The sequence below is a fragment of the Rhea pennata genome, chromosome 1 (assembly GCF_028389875.1).
Source record: "Rhea pennata isolate bPtePen1 chromosome 1, bPtePen1.pri, whole genome shotgun sequence".
Lineage (NCBI taxonomy): Eukaryota > Metazoa > Chordata > Aves > Rheiformes > Rheidae > Rhea > Rhea pennata.
The window spans coordinates 144,686,532-144,702,014 of NC_084663.1; the positions used below are offsets into that span (position 1 = coordinate 144,686,532).

Here is a 15,483-nt window from a genome sequence, read left to right on the forward strand (position 1 = left end):
AAGATTCCTATACCATATTTACTTCCAGCTGCTTTAGTATTTGGAATTTGCCTCTCAGCTGCAAAAAATATAGCTGAGGAATGCCAGTGGCTTTGGAGATAGCCCTCAGATGTTTGTACTTAATGGAAATGGAAATAATCCTAATTTGCTGTCGATGAAGCACTGCTGAAGTTTAAATGGTGTTTTCATAAAAACCTAGATGATCTCAAAAGGGCAGTAAACAACATACTAGCTGTGAAAAACAGTAGTGTATTTCTTTCTAGCAAAGTAGGCACAAGGCCTGTGGTCATCATACCCAGGTACAGGTATATGCTTAAATATTACAAATGTTTCTGTTGAAAAGAAGGGCGTGACTGCTGGCACACAGACTTAATGATGTCTTGTGAGCCAAAGAAATGATCGTAGCTAGCATTTGAAGATTTGCATGAAAGTGAACATACATTAAAGGTCGTTACAGTACCCAGTTTCTTGGGAGCAGTTTTACTGAGGCAAATGTGCAGATTTCACTTTATAATAGTCAAATCAGTACACTGCAGAAAACAAGTCATAACACATTTTTTTTTTTTCAAGATAAAGCTTGTCATTAGTCTGCAGTTTAGGTCTACAATTAATAGCCAATTTTTGTCCTAATCTTTTAGGTATCGGAATCATTTTGAGCTCTGGAACATGTTTAATTTGAATATGTAAGTCTGAATTGAGATTGTTTTATAGAAAATGAAAGGTGACCAAAGTGAAGAGATCCAAATAGTTTCATGTCACATGTGTTGATTTGATCTGACTTCTTAAATTAATTAGTAAACAGACTGCGCAGCTGAAACTTGGCATCTGCTGTTTGAGTGCCATTAAGATAGGATGTGGAAGCAGAGATGGGTTGTAATCCTTTACTAATCTTCCATACTTTACTAGATCTATTTATATAAAGAGCATTTGTTTTTATTGAGAGATGTGCAAATCAGAAACGAGGATTATATATTGGATTATTCTTACACCTAACTTTATCCAATCTGCAGGAATAGAAGGATTTAATTAAAATTGCTTCCTGAGACAGGAGGAGGAGGAAAAAGCCTTAATTAATTTACCTTGCAGAATGCCATACATATATAGGTAATTCAGCCATTTACAAATTTCACCCACAAATTCAATTACGGGGAAGAGGAAGGCTACACACAATTAATTAACTTTTCTAAGATGCTTGTTCTTTTTTCAAGGCTTTATTATGCGTATTTAGTTTTTCACAAAAGTACAGATCTGTACTCAGTACAGTACAGCTAGGTGTAGTCTGAGATGACATTGCTCAAGCATTAATGAAAATTTGACAACGTGTTTCTGCCACAGGGCTCCACTGCAGAGCTGTTCATGCTTCCAGTGTCATTTTTGTTCCCTCAAAGCTTGCCTAGGTAGTTCTGTAAACTTTTGTCTGTTCTGCCAGTAAATCAAGGATTTTATCTAAGGGGAGTTAGTGCAGTATTGGTATTGGCATTTGGAACAACTGCACAGTAAACAGGGTGTCAGATTTTCTAAACAATAACACAGCAATGATGGCAGTGGTTTTAGGAGTAAGAGCAAAATGGACCACCTTCTCTTTGCTCCTTTAATCTGACGTTTTCCTCATCCATATAAAATGCCTTTTGTCCTATCGACTTTCCTACTCTTTACTTTGGTTTCCATGTCTACAGAGCATATGGTGAGACAAAGGATTTTCAGGACATCTCCTGCTTCCTGCTACAGATAGACCTACTACTCTGCTCTTAAGGTTTTCAGCATTGCCCATTTTTTTCACAGAGGAAAAAGGAAATCACAGTTTACAAGCAGTATCCTTCCTTCTCAAGCCTGTATTTGTTGTAATTTAACTCTTTGTAATCTATCTTAACCTATATGCTGCTTGTTCTTTGCTTCCCATTTTATCATCTTCAAATTACTGAAATTAATATCTTGTCTTCAGCAAATATAGTCTGAACCAGTATAATCAAAGATCTTGGCTCTAGACCAGTGTTCTGCTCAAAGGTGGTCCGTAGCTGTGGGAAAGACCAATGTGAGTAGGGAAGGATAGTTCCCTAGTTTAAGCATGGTTTAATAGTACTATCAGGAAATTTTCAGAAGAATTTTAGAGTTTAGACACTGACTGTGTTAAGAAGTGAAGGAACTTAAATTATTTTTCCTAGCAGAAAACTGCTACCTCCACTTAGTGTGATCAAAACGCATAGTGTGTGATATATTCACCAGACCACTGTCACTGGGCCATGCTGTACCTGCCCATTAGATTTTTGTTCATAAACCATTCCCAGATACTCCTGAAAATGTTCTTTTGAGTGCGTGAGCAGGTTGTTTTGGAAATTTTTTATATACATATAAAATAATCCACAATGACTTGGATTTTAAATACACTAATGGATTCTCTCTCTCTCTCTCTTTTGGTTAGGAGAATGCTTAAAACTGCATTTTAAATTTCTAATAGGTAAACCCGGGTGCTGCTTGTGTACATCTTAAAAGAACATGCTGATTTTGTACCATTCTCAAGGGAACGACAAGAGAACTGTTACTCCAAGTCAAATTGGGCCACTGCTTAAATGTCTGCAGGATTAGGAACTTAATTTTCAGTGTTTGGAGTCTGTTTCTTACCTTCTTTTCCATCTTCGCTTCTGATTTCCCATTTCCAACTCACCTCCTCGCCCCCTGCACACAAAGTACCTTAACTTCTTTGTCTACTAGGTTTTTTAAATAGCAGTTTTGAAAAGCAAAGCTTTTCAAATACAGGACTTTTGCGTTCAGACGGACGTCCAGTCTTGGTATGAGAGAGCATTTGACTTCACTTCTAGCAGCTGACCCTTATAAGACATTTCCTGCTAGGTTTGGAAGACCTTTCATTGATAGAGGGAAAAATACAGGAGGAAATACCTATGCAGTGTAACTAAAACACACCGTGGGTACATGAGAAAACTCAACAAATTGAACTCTAATTCTCTCAGCGTGCCTCCTCCTTTCTTGCTAGCGGCAGATAATTCATGTGAAAATTTTTCAGCTTTATCAGTCTGCCTTTTTAACCTCGTCTTTAAAACATGGGTATTTAATGCCAGAACTCAGTACTTCAGCATCTCTGGAGTCGCCATCACTGTGAGCCAGAGAGCTTGAACAACAAGCACAAGCGCCCACCACTCCCCTGCTGAAACATCCAAGGCTTGCAGTTGGCCTTTTGATTGCAGCACTGAACTGGAGTTGGTCTTGTCACGCTGACAGTGTTTTCCAGAGCTGTTGGTTTTCACTCTGTTGCCTAAGTCTTAGGGGGAGGAGATGCTGGTGTGTTGGTATGACCTGCTTGCTTTTAGCTGCATTTCAATGCAGTTTCCTTTCAGTATGTCGGGTCAGTAAGCACACATTACAACTGACCTGTCTCCATCATTTTTTCCGTTCTGTTTTTTCTATCGAGTCACGTAAGGTAAATTATTGAATAGTGTTGGGTTTGAAACTTATCTCCACTGAATACATATAGAAACACTCATTTGCTGACAGTTTTTTATTGACAAATAGTTCTTTTAGAGGTTACAAAGTTAGCCCTGAATCCCCTTACCATGAGTTTTATTGATGTTCTGCGTTACTAAATGTAATGTTTTGTGGCTTTCTATAGAAGTGTGTGGGTTAGCTGTATGGATCCTTCTTTGTTGTGAATTTCCAAGTTCCACTGTTGAATTTGAAGGATTTCCTTGACGTAGGTGCACTCCAGCCTGTATTTTACGTTTATGTTTCCCTCTGAGCCACTGCCTTGTTGGGTAAATACAGAAGTCTAATCTTCTGTGTAGAAAGTGCCCATCAGTTGAGTCCAAGGAAGGGGGGTATATGTGCTTTTTCATTCCTTTTCTCCTCTAAATTGCTTTAAATACGACCCTGCTTTGAATGTGATTCTGTTGAGATTTAACCATTGGACTTCTTAATTCAATGCAATGGAAGCTGCTGTGTATAGTGTATCATTCATAAATTTGCACTGTGTTTTTTCTTTTGTCAACAGTTCTGAGGTTTTGTATTGCTTTTTAAAAGGGACAGGCTTGTGCAAACAGATGGAAGATGCATGTAAATACTGATAGAAATAAGCTGTAAAAAGCATGAGAGCTGTCTGACCTGCTGCAGTTCTCTAGTCCTTCTTGTCCATCTCGCACGTCGCTTCAATCTCAATGTCTGACCAATTCATGTCCCTCTAGAGGCTGCCTGCACCTTGGCATTACTGGGCTTGATTTTTGTAACCAATGGTCTATGTAACCTTGCTTTGCAGGGTGAGGAGGTAGAGCTGAAAATCCACCAGGGTGGATTTAAGCTTCACTGTTGTTTGGGAGAAAGTCAATGGTACATAAAATTACATGTTTTTGGCAAACATAATTGTAGCTAGTTTTTAACAATGGGAGAACTTTGAAATAAGGTTCTTGCTGTGCTTGACAGCAGGATCTGACATCTCTTTGCTGGCAGCATTTGCCTTGGGATTTTTGTATTTAATTGTTTGGATATTTTGTGGATTGTCTCTGGGCGTCTGTGGTATTAACAGAGTCCCGTCCTGACGCCACCCCTGTTCTCTTTATCTTTAGCTCTCTGCTCCTTGCTGGTTCTGTCATGCTTGAAAAATAACAGCTGTGAATTGAGTATGTCGGGTGGTGCAGCAGGTTGTGAGACAGAAATAGAATCAAGAATATGAGGCTGGAACAGGTTTAATAGCAAACGAGGGCCCTATTTTGTCTTCCTGCTTCTGGAAATTATTTTCTAACCTCTTACACTAGCTCCCTTTCAGGGAGCTAGGAACGAGAACGTAGGCACTTCGTTTTGCATGATTTATCAAGCTGCTAAGGTCAGCACACCACTGGCTTAACATTTAATAACCTTCTAATTTTTAATGTATTTAAGTACTGCTCTATCCAATTTCCTGTAGGATGCATGTGTGTAAATAAAAAAATCTTGTGTTGGGACATGAAGAGAGGACTATAAACTTACACCCTTGGTTTGTTGTGCTGAGATACAGTATACTTATGCATATTCAGTGCAAACTTTGTATAATTAAATTAATTAAAAAAAATATGTTTTTGTGACAGAAAGAAAAAGTAGTCCAAATCCATATAAGTGTTATGCATATGACCAGAATTTTTTTTCCTGCATTTACAAGTTAGCAAATGCATCTGTGTAATAATCACTAGAAGGATTACTTTTACTTTTTGGCTCCTAAGATTTTCTTTTTTTTTTCCACTTCTGTTTTGATTTCAGGTATCTTGGAATTCTTTCACCATCAGTTGAAGGACATTGTTGAATATGCAGAACTGAAGACAGTGTGTTTCCAGAACTTGCGGGAAGTAGGAAATGCTGTGCTCTTTTGCCTACTTATTGAACAGAGTCTGGTAGGTGCCTACAGTGCTGGTTTAAAATCCATCTATGTCTCATAAGGTACTCTCAAGTTTTGGTTACTAATGTCATGAATAACAGGGTTGAAATATTCAGGTTTGCCAAAGCTGATGTACAGGTGTATAGAAATTGTTCCTGCTTTATTCTCTTACAGCCTTGCATGGGCTTTGATGTCTGTGAGTGATGCCTGACTTTGCTGGGTGAGATCCGTTGCCTCTTGTAGGGTGCCTGAGGATCGAATGTTGTGACTCTTTCGGTAACTGGACTATTGCAGCTGATCTGATCTGAGTGTGAGGGAAGCGCAAGAGTGCGCGATTACCTGTGTCTGAGGGGTCTGCAGGAGAGGAAAGAGGGCAGCCTTGAGCTTCTTGGCAGTCATCTTTTCCTGAAACAGGGAGCGGGCTGGGGGCCAAATAAATTCTTCTAGAGGCTGCAGCCTCCTGCCAGCCACCTCTTTCCCCGGTTCCTTGGCCTTCTCGCTGCCATGCAGTTGGCTGTGCCTTGTCGAAAAAGCCCTGGGAAGGAAGGGTAGCCAGGAGCTAATGGCAGGTTAATTGTCCTGGAGGGCCAGACATGGCCCACAGAGTGCAGGCTGGGCACCTGTAATATGGAGAAATAAATATATCTGGGCTTTGAAGAATTAAATAATAGCACCTCTGCACTCCTCCTTTTGTCTGTTACGTGCACAAAATAGGCTCAAAGTGAGTGGACAGGTTTTTGTATGGTTTTCTTTTTTTGCAGTGTCTTTACACTGTAGTGTCAGGAGGGCAATGCAGAGGGGGCAGAGAGCTAAATAGAAATGTCAGCTACTGGACAAGATGCAGGGAAGAACCTCACTGGACCTGCAGCATCCTTTCTTGATCTACACAGTTTCATTTACTGTGATGGTAGTGCATCTTATCTCTTAACATCAGGCGAATGAGCCATTGTAGCTAAATGTGAAAACACAAGTACGTAACATATTTCATACATATTTTGTTAGAAATTGGTACAATTTCTATGCAGTAATGATTCTTCTTCTGTTCTTATTTTCTCTTGTCAAGGAATCTGAGTACCTTCCCCTGAAAGTGTCTTGAGATTGCAGTAATCACACAGTCAGGATGGAACAACAAGTTTTTATGTTGAAATGGTTTTTTTTTGTTGTTGTTGTGGTGAGGGTGTGGGTGTCAGCTACCACTGACTTTGCTTATAGCCTGCTGCAGTGGCAGCTGGAGCCCCAGTGACTAGCCCTATTTGGCTTTTCAGTAGTTTTGTCCTTGGTCTGTAGTGATGGCCCTCCTACATCTTCTTGAGTGGAGTATTTTTTCTATCCTTTTAGGCCTTCCTTCAGATGATGTGTTTCTTTAAAACAGTCCCGGGGGTGATTGCTCTGCCAAACATCCAGCATCTCTCTGAGCTTGAATGAAGCTGTTAAAACTTCCTGTACACCTAGCCTCTATCCTTCAGCATGCAAAGCAGCCTGCTGCTGGAGACACTGTGGTACAACTGCTATTTAGCCTTTCCCGTCGTTGTCTTTTCTCAAGCTTCTTTCTCCTTTTTATAATCTGTTCAAACAAATCTGCCAGGTCCGTAATTTCCTGTTCACATGCTTTTCTTGTGCTTGTAAAGGGAAAGGTGGGCATCGCCTGTGGGCCAGAAAAGCATGCTGTCTTCCCTTTCTCAGCCTGGGTCATGCCTTTCAAGATTCGGGTAGGAGTCTCGCCCGTGCCCGTGCCTGTGCCCGTGCCGTGCAGGCACGCGTTGCTGCTGGGGCTGCCTGGGCGGCCTGGCACGCCGAGTCCGTCTGTGCTGACTGCGAGCCAGCTGCATCATTTCCTCAGCAGGCTGACTGGGGCCCTGCTCTGGCACCAAAATAAATCCGAACGTAAGACTCCTTCTTCTCTAGGGAGTATTAAAACTGTTAACGTTGGGTAAGATAATGAAGACATACTGTTCCTCAGTCTTTTTCTCGGCTTCAGAAGCTCTTGCCTGAGGTTTAGTGAGTAATAGGAGGGCCAGGCAATGTGACACCATATTCAGTAACGGGATAACTGAAACTGAAAAGAAACTCAATTACTGGTATGGGCTTGAAGTTCACAGGGTACATGGTGAAAGGTCAGGGAGGTGAAAGCCCTCAACACCTCCTGAGGGTGTCCTGAAGTGACACCAGTGTTGGAGTTGCCTTCTTTTGCACACTGTCTTGGTGACGCTTTCTAGTAATAGGCCCCTGCTTGCTGACGCGCCTCCTGTTCTTGTCCTAGAAGGTGCCGTGAGGTCCTGTCACACATTTCAGTATTTTTCCACGGTAGTCATGTATCGTAACTAAAGTAGACTTTGCCCCTGCGCAAAGCTACGCGTGCTGTGCGTCTCTGCTGGTGGTGGGCCTTGCAGTGACATCAGGACTCGGACTGAGGGTGGCCCCCCCGACCGTGGTGCCCGGCCTGGCCAGGGGCATGGCCGTCAAATGTCTCCAGCCCACTAGGTGATTACAGAGGATGACGACTTGTGGTGCAGAAATAAACAGGGAACCACAACAAAGTCATTTTTGTGTTTTCTCGGCGTATACCTGAGCAAAGAGCCAAAAGATCTCTCCCTTCCTTCCCCAGGAAGGGGAGAGGGAACTTAAAAACGTAAAATTGTTCCTAACAGGTGGTTCGCTTTTGCCGTCACCTGTCCCAGCCTTTTTTGCTGGGTATCGTTCCTGACATGCGAACAGCTTGGGGCAATAGTGTTGGTTAAAAAAAAAAAATAACCAAGCGGTGAGTCATCTTCGCAGTTCTGTTTATCTGCACGAGATCCGTCTGCCCCTTTCACACTGAAATTACTCTCTCTGAATTAGTCTTTTTAATAAATACCCCGTCCTTTAAGAACTGCCAGTTCCGGGCAGGAGTTTAGTTGTGAATCCAAGATAACCTGCTGAGATCCAACTGTCTTTGGAAGGAATTTTGTGAAGGGCGCGCTCGAAGCAGTCCCGCACCAGCGCTGGCACCGGAGCTCGCTGCCCTCTGGTGTTTCCGCGGTAGCGTCAGCGGGCTTTTGGAAACCTGCTTTCTGCTTTTCTTGTGGTTTGAAGATTTCTTGTTCCTAAGTACCTCTCGTTTCCGTTCTGTCCTAGTCGCTAGAGGAAGTGTGTGACCTGTTGCACGCGGCGCCCTTCCAAAACATTCTGCCGAGAGTTCACGTCAAAGGTACGGGCCAAGGTGGGGGGTGCCTGGGGCAGTAGGTATCTATGGGGAGAGGCTTTTCAGAAGATGCTGTTCAGCGCTCATAATTTTCGGTTAAATTGGGTAGACTTGATTGTGCAAGGTGTCCGATGACTGTCTTCCTGAGTTAGCGGGTTAAGCAAGCACAAGCAATCCCTTGTAGACTTACTTTTCACATGCTTTCGCCCTCAATTGGGAATACAGGGGTGGACGTTTGCAGGCTTGCTTCCTTGCTGTATCTGCATTTCTCATCCTTCGTTATCAGAAAGTGAGATCCCCTCCCGCTCTCCCTCTCCCCTCCTTTCTCACTGCCGCAGCGGCTGGTTTGTTCAGCTCGCAGCATTCCCAGCAGCTAGACGACTTCGAGCTTTTCAGACTCGCTGTAGCTACTTGCTCTGTGCATAAAAGCAGCCAGACCATTGTAAATAGTATTCTCCCCCTCACTGGAGAACATTTCCTGCTTGCCAGTGATGAGTGGGTGCCAGCTGCTTTTTTAAGCAGCTTTTTGCTATATACAAAATTCCACCCTCATAGCCCACCTTCTAGAGCCAAGCATTTCATGTATGATTAGGATAATTTAGTTGGCTTAGTACAAGTGGGAGTCAAATATGTTAGGAACAACATAACAGAACATTATTTTCTGTCTTGAATCCAGTTAATTAATTTAATGTATCCCACGACAAATCTTGCTTTTTGTTTGAACATACAATATAACTTTTCAAACTCTTGTTTTTTCTAAAAGTATATTGAGGATTAACCAACTACTTAGAACTGAAATTACCTCTTAAAATAACAGCCTGCCAAGTTTTATCTTGTATGGAATACAAATTGTATTAAAATAAGGATTTTTTTTGTTAATTCCAATTTATAAAATCATGAAGTCAGCTACCAATTAAATGAAACAGAGCTCTTTTCCTTTTTTCTTTTTTCTTTTTTTCCTTTCAGAGGGTGAAAGACTTGATGCTAAAATGAAGAGACTAGAATCAAAATATGCTCCGCTACATCTAGTACCTCTGATTGAAAGATTAGGAACACCACAGGTAATACTACTCATTTGTGTATGAGGCAGTTCAAGAAATTTCTGAGCCCTGAAAGCCCTGTTCTTCCACATAGTGCTGTTACCTGTGTCAGAACTTCAACCTGCACAGCAAAGTTGTTTATGCAACAGGATTAGATATGTGAATTCAGTAAAGCTGCTAAAGCTCAGAACTCTAGAATATTGGAGACTGGGATTGAGGTGGTATGTTTTGGGGGAAATGTTAATTTTTGTTTGTTATGTGATTTCCTCTTATCTAAAAAATAAGAGGCAGCCTGTGAGTTCCTAGCACAAAATCCACCAAAGGGAATCGGTTTTCTCTGTGTGTAGTGCAATCATTTTTTTTAAGATTTTTTTTCTTGGACAATAAATCAGAAACTCTTTGAAAATGAGCTGTCATTTGAATAGAGTTCCCTGGAAACATAAAGCCCAAAGAAAACGTTCCCTCTCCTCTGCATTTGTTAGCGAACTGTCTTTGCAGCTTCAGTGCTGTTTTCCTTTCTCACCGTGGGAGGAGTATATTAACTCCCAGTGAATGGTAGCGGTTGACAAGTGATTGAATTGAGTATCAGACACTAAGCGCCAGGTGCCCTGAAGCAAAGGCTTCAGACGGCTTTTACGGTAGTATGCGGTGCAGCTAGGCAGGTGCTGCTGCACTGCAGGAGAGAGCTTGCAGTGTGACAAGCTGGGGCAAGTGCTATCTGGGCATTGCCATTTGCTGGTCTTAGGAAAGCTTCAGTCAGCACCTGTCTCCAACAAGAGCAGCCCAGGGAGACAGCGAGAAGAGTGCAGGAAAGAGCCGCTCTACTGCCTGCACGAGCAGCAGAGAGCTGAACACTTGGGATTTGTTTTCTGGCTCCATTCAGGCAAAGAATTCTTTAAACTTCTTTGGGACTAGTCCAGGATTAGCGTTACTGCAGTTGTAGTTGTACGCTACTAGAGCAATGGCCAAACTACTTTTTTGAAAAGTGTTTTATAATTTCCTCTGAATTTTTCTCCCACTGAACTGAACCCAGAGGACTCAGGGCTACAGGCCTCTGACTTCATTTAAATCCAGGAGAAACTTTTCATAGAATAAAATGAGTGAAATTGCCAAATGCAGGGGATGCTTTTTGTCTTTTGAAAAATTAAATCTCGTGGTCAAGTGGCTATTATCAGGCCACGTTTGAGCAGCTCGCACTGCACGGTTTCCCAGTCAGTGTGCTCCAAAGCAGAGAGCAGTATGAGAGTAGGAGCGCCTAGGTAAACTGTGCTGTGTTTTCCTTCTGTCTGATTTCTTAGCTCACAGGGGTCCCTTTTAAAGAAGTGGACCTGGAAGAAGGCCTATAAACAGAGAGCACGCTTTGCGTGACCAGTGTTTCAACATTTTACGCTTTGTCTTCTTCCTCTCAACCTTAGCAAATCGCAATCGCAAGGGAAGGGGACTTGCTGACCAAAGAGCGCCTCTGCTGTGGGCTGTCCATGTTTGAGGTCATCCTGACGAGGATCCGATCCTTCCTGGACGACCCCATCTGGCGCGGGCCCCTGCCCAGCAACGGGGTGATGCACGTGGACGAGTGCGTGGAGTTCCACCGCCTCTGGAGCGCGATGCAGTTTGTCTACTGCATCCCTGTGGGGACGCACGAGTTTACTGTGGAGTACGTATTGCTGGTTGTCAGTGAGGCACCTGGGTGCAGCAGCCCTTCGGTGTTTTTTCCTGTAACTGCAAGGGGGTTGCAAAACACGGTCGAGGCGTTTGTTCCTGTATCTGCAATAGCTTAGTGCAAAAACAAGGAGAAGCGCTGCCAACAGTGGGAGGGGCCCTTAATGCCTGAACACAAATGCTACTGTATCCTTAAAGGAAAAAGCATCTGCTTTAATATTTCCAGGGTATAATGAATAATCCCTTGACAAAAATCTCCTGGCATGTGTGTCTCAATGGTATTGATACCATTTCAGATGCTGAACATGTGGACACATACTTATGACAAATATTTTCTTCTGGGAATTAGGAGCAAAAATGAGCACTTGGATGTTAGTATGATACAGTCCTAAGTTTTATTAGTTTTTAGTAGTATCCTTATTTTTGAAAAAACATTGAGCTGTAATGTGCTTTTTATTGCCCAGTTATGGTGGCAACAATGTAGGACTACTACTGCCTTTCATCTCTGCAGCCCAAAAGGGCATAGTAGTGATAAATTCCTACTTTGTTTTCTTTTGTAATGGTAACACTGCTGGAGACCAATGGGAGGTAAATATTTTTGGAGTAACAGTAAGTCATATAGAATTGGGTGGGGGAGGCTGTTTTTTGTTAAGCATCCATTTGTAGCACTTGTATCTGCAGAAAGAGAACTTAATTTATGGGAGATTTTACAGATTAATGTCTGACATTTTAGAGTGATACACACACACACACACACACACATATATATAAAAATACATGTGTATTAGCATAATGGCTGATGTATTCAACTTTTCCTATAGATAGGCTTTTGAATAAATTAGGTAAAATATGCACTTCTTGTGGTCTGTTTTCTCTTACAGACAGTGCTTTGGAGATGGCTTGCACTGGGCTGGCTGTATGATCATTGTGCTTTTAGGGCAGCAGCGTCGCTTTGATGTGCTGGATTTCTGCTACCACTTGTTGAAAGTCCAAAAGCATGATGGCAAAGATGAGGTCATAAAGAATGTGGTATGTTGAAAACATCTGTTTTATATTCACTGTAATAACAACAAAAAAGACCTGTTTGTATTTAGCTGCATTGCAGCTTTAACAATCACTTTTTAGAATGAAAAGTTGAAATTAAAAATACTGGAGTTTGTAAGAAAAAAAGTAAAGCGTTAATGCTGGAGTGTGAAGACTGGGCAGTTAAGATTTTAATTTCTTAGATATTTTTCTTAACACCTCCCATCTCATATGCATACACTCAGATAGGACAAGGTTGTTTTAAATTGCCCTTTTTTTGTACAAAAAGCAGCACTATCAAAAACCAAAATGCTCATTGAGGGTTTTTTTTACATTGGATTTTCAGTAGATTAGCAGCAGAAGGGAAACAACATTTTGAGAGGTGAGGTAATGAATTTGGTGCTTCTTTTGTCTAAAGCTTTTTCTCTCTAAAGTTAATTCCTAGTTGTCTGGGTTTTTTTGATGTTTTGCAGCCTTTGAAGAAAATGGTGGAGAGAATTCGCAAGTTCCAGATTCTGAACGATGAAATAATTGCTATTTTGGACAAGTATTTGAAGTCTGGTGATGGAGAGAGTACACCTGTGGAACATGTGCGCTGCTTCCAGCCACCTATTCATCAGTCCCTGGCCAGCAACTAGACTTCTCACTTTTTATTTTAATTACAATGGGTTTTGCACCTATTTAGGCTAAAAGTTTGAGAAAGGGGGAAAAAAGAACAAAAATCAAAAAAAACCAACCAAGTTTTAATAATCTCATCTGCCTTTTTCAGTATAGCTGTGCCATTTGAGTGGTGCTTTGCCCTTTTCAGTCTCTAAGCACAGTAACTGTATACAATCCGTACTTATTTTTCTAGACTAAGATTTTATATACTTTGATTAAAAACTTGCAGATGTAAAAGGTTTGTTTTTGAAATCTCTTTGCATTCCCTGTACTGAGGTGGCCATTTCAGACTGGACTGGCATTTTTTTCCACCTCGGCTATCAAAATAGCTATGGAGGATGAGAAACTGGGTTCTGTAGAAAATTTTTTAGAAATCAATTCCTAATTGTTTGTATTAGAGCATTAATTGCTTAATTAGCCTTTATTAAAAAGGAAAAAAAAAAAAAACTCCACCGCTGGTGCTTTGTGAATAATTTTTGTAGTCAATTGTTTTCCTCTTTGCAAAACTATTGTAATGTTATCAGTAATTATGGAAATGAAGGCTAATTAAAGTGATCATTTTAAAATTACTTAACTGATAGTATTCTGAGCTTTTTAAAAGGCAGTAATTAATTATTTAATAGATCAGAATGGGGTCTCTTTGCCTTTTCCTAATGAGAACGTTTATACCATAACTTATCTTTTGGTTGGAAATACATACTTGTGTACCAAATTACGTGTTTACAAGTGATAAGAAGTTCCTGCTTAGAAGATTCTTGAATACAGTGAAGAGGTGTAATCTATCCTAGAACATAAACTTTACTGAGATTAATCATGATTTACTTATGGAGACTTTGTTTAATTACGCTTACTGTATTATGCGAACACTGCATCAGTAAAATTGTTTGGAAAACTTTGCAACTGTGAAACTTGCATTTTAAAGCCACATGTCCAGCCATAAATAGTAAGAGTCTAATAGCTTTAAGGCCTCTTGTTTTTCTTACTGCAGGTTGTTACAGAATTTTTTTTCAAGGGTGTTGTATAGTTTTGTGTTGATCCTAACAAACAGCTTAGTCACTATCTTATCAAAAACCAAGATAAAAGGGCTAAATAGATGCAGATAAAAGGGCTAAATAGATGCAGATAGTTAATTACAAGTTTTAGCCAAGATGTGGAATTTCTGGGTATGTTCTAACCAGTACAGTGCAAAACTGTCAAGGAACACACTGACAGGACAAGAGGTGACGGGCAGAAATTGAAGCACAGGAAGTTCTGCCTGACCGTGAGGGGGAATTTCTTCCCTGTGAGAGTGACAGAGCACTGGACCAGGTTGCCCAGAGAGGTTGTGGAGTCTCCTTCTCTGGAGATCTTCAAGGCCTGCCTGGATGCAACCCTGTCTAATTTGCTCTAGGTGACGCTGCTTGAGCAGGGAGGTTGGACTAGATGATCTCCAGAGGTCCCTTCCAACCTTACCCATTCTGTGATTCTATGGACACATCCCTTTGAGGACCAGATTTTTCTTTCTTCCCTCATGCTAATTTATGGCTTGGTTTTAGCATCTCCTTTTCTCCTGTTCAACTCTTTTAAGGTTTCAAACCAAGAGAATTAAGTAAGTCCTGTAATGGGTGGAAATGAGTGTCTGGTGCGATGTAAGCAGGAGATGAGGAATGTAGAGGTATGAGTGGGGCGGGAAAAGCTCTTGAGGAAAGAGAAGAAATGAGATGAAATTCCTCAGCAAAACAAGAGGGTGGAGATTTGCCAGGCAGCCTGTAAGCAAACTTTCACCACCACAAGTTTTTCCAGGATTTTGTGCTTGGGAGGTGCCTTTCTGGAAGGGTCTCCATTGTGGTGAGAGCATGTGCAAGGCTGCCACTGAAGGTAGGACCCAGGTGGAAGTGGGAAACACACATGCTTTGTTTCAAGATTTATCTTTTAGAAGATGCTGCTTTGCGGAGTTTTTAGCAACATTTCTTTTTTTTCTGTACAACAGTCTGCCACCCTGACTTTTAATCACTCAAACATTTCCCTTTTTTCGGGCTTCAATTAAGGAAATGAACAAATTAAGTGACTATAATTGGGTTAGAGACACATCTCATATACCTGAGGCATAAGCTTGGTACTGCAGTTAGTGGTTAATAAAGCCTGATTTCTGCTTTAAGAGCTACTTAAAAATAATGAATCCTCATGTGATTAAACTGTAATTCTTACAGGTTAAATGTCAGCAATAAGAGAATCAGTTTCTAATACAGTAAAACTACTGGTCTGCAAAGGAATTTTAAGATCACTTCCTCCCCCCCCTTCATGTGTATGAGTGAGTCCCACAGACTTCTTTTAAATAGACCATAGTCCTACAACGTGTTTACTTCACCTTTTCAAAAGTGGCTTATTTTTTCCTCCATTTCAATTAAGGGAGTAAAGCATCTAGATACATGAGTAGATTAACCCACCTTTATGAAATGCCTCACCTGGTTATAACTGCTTCTAGCCAGACCAAGAAATAAAAATAAATTAAAAAAAAAATCAAAATAAGGCTTGAGAGCACGCTTCCTGCCCTTTTTTTTTTTTTTTTTTTTTTTTTTTTTTTTTTTTAA

General features: G+C 41.1%; 1 protein-coding gene across 1 annotated transcript in view; it reads left to right on the plus strand.

The window, feature by feature from the left end:
* Window positions 1–13,872, plus strand: part of CYFIP1 (cytoplasmic FMR1 interacting protein 1) — a 76,618-nt gene extending 62,746 nt beyond the window's left edge. Inside the window, exons 26-31 of the mRNA XM_062601565.1 lie at window positions 5,236–5,366; window positions 8,465–8,537; window positions 9,498–9,592; window positions 10,987–11,225; window positions 12,112–12,259; window positions 12,727–13,872. Coding sequence (XP_062457549.1) covers window positions 5,236–5,366; window positions 8,465–8,537; window positions 9,498–9,592; window positions 10,987–11,225; window positions 12,112–12,259; window positions 12,727–12,891 — 851 coding nt within the window. The 3' untranslated portion in view covers window positions 12,892–13,872. The remainder of the gene's footprint in view (window positions 1–5,235; window positions 5,367–8,464; window positions 8,538–9,497; window positions 9,593–10,986; window positions 11,226–12,111; window positions 12,260–12,726) is intronic.
* Window positions 13,873–15,483: the final 1,611 nt, after the last annotated feature.